Source organism: Hibiscus syriacus, unplaced genomic scaffold, assembly GCF_006381635.1.
Source record: "Hibiscus syriacus cultivar Baekdansim isolate YM2019G1 unplaced genomic scaffold, ASM638163v2 tig00110676_pilon, whole genome shotgun sequence".
NCBI lineage: Eukaryota > Viridiplantae > Streptophyta > Magnoliopsida > Malvales > Malvaceae > Hibiscus > Hibiscus syriacus.
The window spans coordinates 2,154,362-2,162,044 of record NW_024062820.1 but is presented as its reverse complement, the minus strand read 5'-3'; the positions used below and the strand labels follow the sequence as shown (position 1 = coordinate 2,162,044).

The 7,683-nt window shown below is 35.8% G+C and overlaps 1 protein-coding gene and 1 pseudogene across 1 annotated transcript; one reads left to right on the top strand and one right to left on the bottom strand.

Moving 5' to 3' along the window:
• Positions 1 to 1,789: 1,789 nt before the first annotated feature.
• Positions 1,790 to 4,750, bottom strand: LOC120137954 (acyl-coenzyme A thioesterase 9, mitochondrial-like). The gene is made up of 5 exons (XM_039153590.1): positions 4,009 to 4,750; positions 3,652 to 3,829; positions 2,481 to 2,950; positions 2,182 to 2,310; positions 1,790 to 1,960 (listed from the first exon to the last, which is right to left on the bottom strand). Exons 1-5 carry the CDS (start codon positions 4,609 to 4,611, stop codon positions 1,808 to 1,810), a joined length of 1,533 nt encoding a protein of 510 aa, XP_039009521.1. The 5' UTR covers positions 4,612 to 4,750; the 3' UTR covers positions 1,790 to 1,807.
• A 462-nt stretch (positions 4,751 to 5,212) lies between these two features.
• LOC120137814 lies at positions 5,213 to 7,320 on the top strand (annotated as a pseudogene).
• The last annotated feature ends 363 nt before the right edge of the window (positions 7,321 to 7,683 follow it).

The window sequence follows — 7,683 nt, the reverse complement described above, 5'->3', positions numbered from 1 at the left end:
TAAAATTATACTGAAATTCATAATGATCCAAAATTTATATAATGGGTAATTAGTGGGACGGACGAATGCAAGGTGAGCCGATGTGAAGCGGGTAGGTCGTAAATCCATCACTTACCCACCAGGGATGACACACAATTATATGTTACATGGACAAACTTGAACTTATAAAATTACAAGAGACGAATTTAAACTCATAAAATTTTAGAGGATAAAAATATATTTTAATAAAAAATACATATAAAAATTTAAAATACATGACAATTTTAAATTTTTAGAGGCGAACACTCACCCCACTTAAGTCCGTACTTGTTATCTATGGCAAGTATGCTTTTTTACATTTATATTCGTTCACTATCTATTGTATCTATTCTTGTCGCAATTAAAATTGATATAGTACGAAATCTATGAACTTACATCTGTGTGACATCTTAATGCACGGGCAATGAAAAAGTAGTAATAGTAAGGATGATGTGATCAAGGTGATCCACCAAAATCTCTTTTGGAAATTCTTGACCAACGGTTAAAGGTGCTGACTTTGGAAACATTTAGAATATTCCTCCCCTCTCTCTCTATATATATATAATTTTGTAATATGTCTCTCTCTCTATATATATATAATTATATATATAATTTTGTAATATGGAAGAGAAGGGAAAAATAAGATATTTTTCATTATACCTAAATAAAACGAAGGAAATTAATTAGTATCGAAATGACACTTCAAGGGTATTGATCATTCTTTGATTGTAATCGACTCTTGGATTCAACATATTTTTGGTAAGACACATATCAGGTAAGAAATTAAGGTGTCCGATCAACCCATTTTTATTCTTAAAATAAATTATCGGTCGCTACTCTAGCCCATTATTTCAAGACGAAGCCAATTTCGGGCATACCGAAAAAACAGCTGTGACAAAAGGTTTATATTTTTCGTGTCGAGTTTAAGTTGAATGAAGTATACATAAATTTTAGGTCGGGTCATATTGACTACCAACACGACCCGATCTGACCCGACCCATGCCAATCTATAACCCTCCGGAATAGAAAAGCTTTTGCACTGCAACGAATGGAAACTCGACACAGCGATTAACTCAGAAACTATCCTCCACTTCCCATATTCACCACAAATCAGGCCCTTTTGTGTTGAAAAGACTTGAGTTTTCTGCTTCAAATGATAATTTAACTGAACCAAAATGATAATTAAATAACTAAATATGTAATAAATTATTATGACAAACTGAAAATTATGTGAACCACCATGGTGAGAATATTTTATACTTAATTAAATCATTAAAATACTATTAATCAAGTCATTAAATGTTATTATTTAACAAAAATAATGATTCGATTCAATTCAATAAATTTGTATAATTATATTTTTGGACCTTATTACTTTTGTATTCCATCAATTATTAATATGAACTAAAAAAATATTTATGAATATATTTTAAATAATATTTTTATAAAAGTAATAAATGGTATTAATTATATTAAGTTTTTATTTTATATTAGTAACATAAAAATATAATAAATATATTATTATATTAATAATTATTAACTACAATTTAACCTATATATATATAATATAGAATAACTCTTCAAGGTTGATCATTATCGAATCCTAAGCCTGATTTCAGCTCTCTTTATTTCATTGGTGCTTATTTTTTGAACGAAAAGAACTCTTAAAATTCTAATAATTATTCTTCAATTCCAGATTTTATTACTTCAATAAAGATTCATTTGATCCATACTTAAGCGCTATCTCATATGTATGGCTCCCCACAAGATGCCTATTAACAAGGAGTCTTCATATGTATGGCTCTTGGGGCCTCTCGGCATCCATACGTTCGAGCACCCGTCGAGCTTCCTCTTCGGTAGCCGGAACGACGTTCCGAATCCTCAATCCTTTTTTCATGGCCTCGGGGCGGATGGTGAATGTGAAGTAGAACTTGTTGGATACCTATTCAAGTCGGAAAGTACTTAGAAGGGCCTTTAAAGCAAATAAGATGAACAAAGTGCATGCATGCCATATGTAGAGCCATTTTTATGCATATTGTTGAATTCTATTATTCATTTACAGAAAGGGTCCTGAAAAACGATAACCGTAGCGCGACGACAGCCGGTAAGCATGACGGATGATGCTTTAAGTTCGTTCATTGTTATGTAGTTTCGGGTACTCACCTCGCTGCACCTTAGCTCAGGCCTTGTGACATGAGCTACAACTTCCACATTTATCATAGGTTTCATAGGGTTCTCAAGTTCTGTATATAAAACACAAGACTTGAAACGGAGGAAATTTCCAACATCCACCTGCATTAGCCAAAAAAATTCATTAAGACAAGTGTTGTTGCCTTTAGCTACAATATACTTGGCCCGATATCCGAATCCGATCGGCCGAGAGAGAAAAGGTCCAGTTTATGTGGTGTCAAGATTTGTTGCTGCAAAGGTTTATTTAGAACTTAATAGTTCTATCTACTTACAGGTTTAAAGAAGTCAACATGATCAACTTCCAAAAAGCAAGGTGCAGCACCAGCGAAGGCATAAGCAGTCGAGAAGGCCAGTTCAGATGCTTTCCGCATCAAAAAACCTCCGAAAATCCGACCATGAGTATTCCTTTGTTGTGGTTGGCACATCAATGAATTCTCATGACAGGTATCTCTTATGAGAATGCTATCTCTGTCTGCCAATGCTGGCATGTTGCAGAAAACTCGCCCTTCAGCCAACAGCGCGTTAAGCCGGTCTTCGTCTCTATTATCGACATCCTTCTTTTGTGATGCTCTATTCTGCCTCCTCATTTTGTTCCTCTCCTCTGCTTCTTTCCATAGCAATTTTTCGTGCTCAGTTTCGGGCAATATCTGGTTAAGTGGAGCTGATTTTCCTGTCTTGGAGTCACGAGCAACAAAAGTAAAGTTGGCCACAAGCGCAACAGAATCCGAGGGATCCGGAGAATCTACAAAATCATATACAGAGAAATCATTTAAATTATGTACATCATCGTGTCCCAAAATAAAATTTAACAAGGGATTATACTCAGCTGGCAATTTTTCAGGAGGTTTTACTCCTCATTTGTTACTTCATTTACATTTCAGACACACAACCCGAAGTTCGGAGAAAATCGACCAATGTGAACGAGGATATCACCAACATTTGAGGGCTTTGTATGTGAAGCACAGAAAGTGAAGCATAAATTTCAGTCCACTCAGCAGCATCTGAGTATGCTATATCTAAATGTTACAACTGTGAACATTGATATAAGACCTACATTTTCGAAAGATGATAAAATTCACCCAGTTTGAATGCCAAAACCAGCAAAAAAGTAAAGGAATGACCATGGATCCCTCAACTCAAAATTGAAACTAGTGGAGCACAAGTGTGAAGTGTCTATAAGCAGCGAAAATATTCGATACGAGACACAAATAATGATATGTCAATTGCAACTTTCAAACCCGAACAACTTCGAGATTACCGATGTACCAGAACAGTTATCAACTCAATCTAGCAGCAAACTCAACTAAAAATAGTCGATTTATATTTGATTAAACATGATTGCTATAGGATAATGGACATATTTAGAACCAGAAGAAACAAAAAGACACAGAACATGCAAGAAAGCAGGGAGGGAAAAATTAACTAGTCTTTATTCTACACTACCTGGTGTGGATTGAGTTACTTCCAGCTGAATCTCCATTGATGACCTCCCAACCCATGTAACAGCCCCGGAGATTTTCAAATCGAAGTCGACATGGATCGGTTTTTTTAGAACCATCCTGTCAACAGAAGCTGTAACCAACAATATAGGCCTTGTTGCACCATCATCGTTCCGACAATGCTACTCCGAAAGCAAACAACAAATGATAGAAAGTATGAAATTCGGTAGCAGCTCATCATAGAATGCATATATTTCACCTCATTTCATGAACTATTGTCACCAGTCTAAACTCAAACAAGCTTAATATAGCCACGGATTAAAACTATAACATTTTACAAAAGATTCTTGAAAATTCTTACCCTATATGAGATGGTTCCAGCGAGAGCATCAAGATCCTCAAGCAATTTCCCCATCCTCATCTCATCCCAGGGGTTCCTGTACTGCTCCCTGATTATATAATCATAAGAAAACTTGTAAGCAGTACTAGTCTTGCTCTTTGAAGGGGATTTTGCAACTAATTCAGTTTGTGAAACTTGAGCTCCATCAGTAATTTTCTCAAACATGCTTGATCTAGCTTCCCATAAGGCATTGGTTACAGGGGAATGGTACATTCCGGGCCATAAACTGATTGGCTTCCTCATTGAAGACCCTGCATCAATAGGCCGAGAACCATGATTCGGTCCACTAACAGTGGAAACAACAGGGATGTCATTTGAAGCAGAAACTCCAGTCTTTTCAACACAAAAGGTCCTGATTTGTGAATCTGGGAAGTGGGTATTAAACCTTGAGAATGAAGATGAATTGGCGGTGAAAACCGGCATGGTTGAACCAGGAAACTTGAAATTAAAAATGGTATTCTGGGAAGTGAATGATTGATTGGTTTGACAAGCGTTTTTCATTGAGGATCTGGAGTTGTTGAATCTGAAGAAAGGATGCGAAAGTGGCCTTTTCAAAGGGTTCATGGTTTCAGATTCTGATTCAGAGACAAGTTAAGCGCTGTTAAACTTCATTGTTAAGGTTCGAAGGAAAACTGTGAAAGTGGAGGATAATTTCTGAGTTAATCGTCGTGTCGAGTTTCCACTCGTTGCATAGCAAAAGCTTTCCTATTCGGGAGGGTTATGGTTTGGTATGAATATTGATGGAAGGAGGAAGAAAATATAAAATTGACATTGCTAAAAAGGGAAATTGTTAACAAAGTAGTTTTACTGAATGCTTAATTATAAATTAAGTGCCCAAACTATAACGATTTTTATGAATATATGCTTAAATTATTTTTGAATGATCTCCGTGAAGTGATATGTGTTACAGTATGATAATTTTTTTAAATATTAAAAATATTATTATATTTAATAAAAAAAACCTTAATTTGTCTTAAATTATAAAAAAATAAAATCCCTAAAAACCCCAAATTCTAACTCTAACCCCAGTTGCTCCCCTTTTGGGCCACGATCACCTCCACTGACATAGTCCCTGCCATCCTCCTAGTTATACGCCGTTGTAGTTGTCGTCGATTGTCTGTCGGAATCGCGTGTGATTTTCATCTTAGCGTTCGCACAATATAAAATGTTGATCCGTCGTCGATTGCCTGTCGACCGGTCACGATTTCATAGGGTTTTGATCACTGGTGGGAGGTGAGGTCAGGTGTAGTTTCATCGACGTCAAAGGGAGGCTGCTGACGTAGGTTTATGGGTTGAAATGAATGTTTTTAAAGTTTTGGGATTATTTCAAAATTTTTGTGTTTTTAATATATTTTTAATTTTTAATTTAATTAAAATTTTAAAAATTATTAGAATGTGACACGTGTAACTTAACGGAAGAAATTATCATCGTTGATGGCTGAGTAACTAAAGTGTTTACGTTTGTAGTTAAGCACCGAGATCATTCAAAAAATAATATAGGCACTTATTCGTGAAAAACGCTATAGTTTAAACATTTATTTTATAATTAAGCCTTTACTAAACTTAGGAAATATATATATGCAGATTGTAATCTTATTTAACATTATTAAATTTAAAATCTCATTTAATTAATATTAAGTTTAAAATACCAGTATAGTTCAAGAATTTGAAGATGGTAATCTCTTTAAACTTTTAGGCGACTTCTGATTCATAAAAAAAAATTAAACACAGATAATTACACTATTTAATTTTAAAATTTAAACGTATATGATTGTATAATTATAATTGATATTACTAAGCATTCATAAAAAAATTAAAATACAAGTACACTCTACCATTCAGATACAGCAAATCAAACAAATTTACTCGTCCAAAATATAGTTGAATAGCCTATTTACCCAGCTAATTCCACACAGCCGATGATCTACCAAAATTACTGTTCTTAATTATTATTATTTTAATTTGTTGTCACCTAAATAATAGAATTATTTAGAGTACCTACTTGATCGGTTTAAAACAAAATAACAAGCTGCAGAGATCATTTTTGAACAGACATTTGATTGTCTTTAAGTACTTAATTTCCATAACATTAATCGGACATCAGAATTTGATCCATCGTTAGTAGTATTCATTGTACCCTTAAATTTAAAGTAAAGCATGGAGGAAACAATGGTTGTTATCGTCGGAGAACCGCCTTTCGATCTCAAACATCGTGCTCGAAAGAGAGGATTGCTACGCTTCTCTTTGGCAGAAAAGATCCTATGATCGCCTCAAACTTCACTTGGCAAAGCAGTTTTGCCGGCTCCCCTACATGGACTTCCCTTCAAATGCACCAATTTACGTCCCCAAAAACGGCTTCCTCGACTACTTGGACGACTACGTCTCACACTTTGGCATAGCCCCGAGATATCTCCGATCCGTCGAGTCAGCGGTTTATGATTCGGAATTTCCCGGATCGTGGTCACTAACATGACAGTGTCAGACGTTACCGAGACCGAGGTGTATACCTCGAGGTTTCTAGTAGTAGCCACCGAGGAAAATAGCGAAGGTTTGATCCACGGTATCGACGGTCTCGAGAGCTACGGAGGGGAATGCATCCACTCCAGCCAGTATGGAAACGGAAGGAAATATAGAGGCAAAAACGTTTTGGTCGTCAGTTGCGGCAACTCTGGCATGGAGATCGCCTATGATCTTTGGAATTGGGTTGCCAAAACTTCGATTGTGACTCGAAATCCGGTACATGTGCTGACCAAGGAGATGGTTAAAATGGCAATGGTCATGTACAATACCTCCCAGTAAAAGTAGTGGACACAATCACAGTGACCGCTAGTAAATTGAAACATGGTACGCTCTCAATATATGGTATTCAAATACCAAGAGAGGGTCCATTCCATCTCAAGCAAATATCCGGTCGGTCCGCCGTCATCGATGTCGAAACTGTTAGGAAGATCAAAGCCGGAGAAATCAAAGTCGTACCGGGCATTAAACGCATTGATGATAAAATCGTCGTTGCGTTCGCAAACGGCGAGACGGCTCGATTCGATGCCATTGTTTTCGCCACCGGGTACAAGAGCATGGTCCAAATTTAGCTCGAGGGAAGCCATGAGAAAGGGATGCCCACGAAATGCTTTCCGGATCACTGGAGAAGGGGAAAATGGGACATACAATGCTGGATTTTCAAGAAGAGGGCTGCAAGGTGTTTCAAGGGATGCTCAAAATATAGCAAGGGATATACATTTGCTTTCTGCTGCTGCTTTGGGTTTTAATAATTAATCACTCTTTTCTTCATTTTTAATATTCTATGCTGTATTTTCCAAAAATAAATATATTATGTTGTACATTATATAAGGGTTTGGTGTAAAGAATAATGCACGCTACTTATAGAATGGAGTATTGTATTTGTATATTGAGGATTCTTTGTTCTTTCACCGTAAATACAGTGATAGAGCTGAACCTCGTATGTTTTTTTTTGACAGACCTTACGTTGTACGTTTGACTAACACTAATAATTATATAATTTTATATTTATTTGAGCTTTTCGATTATGATTTGTGAATTAATACATCTTTCAGTATGATACACCGGTAATATTTAAAATTCATAAATAATTCTATTTTTTATAAGTAAAATTAATAA

Excerpts from the sequence above, each read along its gene's own strand:
- LOC120137954 (XM_039153590.1), bottom strand. The coding sequence starts at position 4,611 with ATGAACCCTTTGAAAAGGCCACTTTCGCATCCTTTCTTCAGATTCAAC. Across the intron at positions 2,951-3,651 it reads AGTAACTCAATCCACACCAG|ATTCTCCGGATCCCTCGGAT; the intron begins GTAGTGTAGAAT and ends ATGATTTTGTAG. Across the intron at positions 2,311-2,480 it reads ATGTTGACTTCTTTAAACCT|GTGGATGTTGGAAATTTCCT; the intron begins GTAAGTAGATAG and ends TGGCTAATGCAG.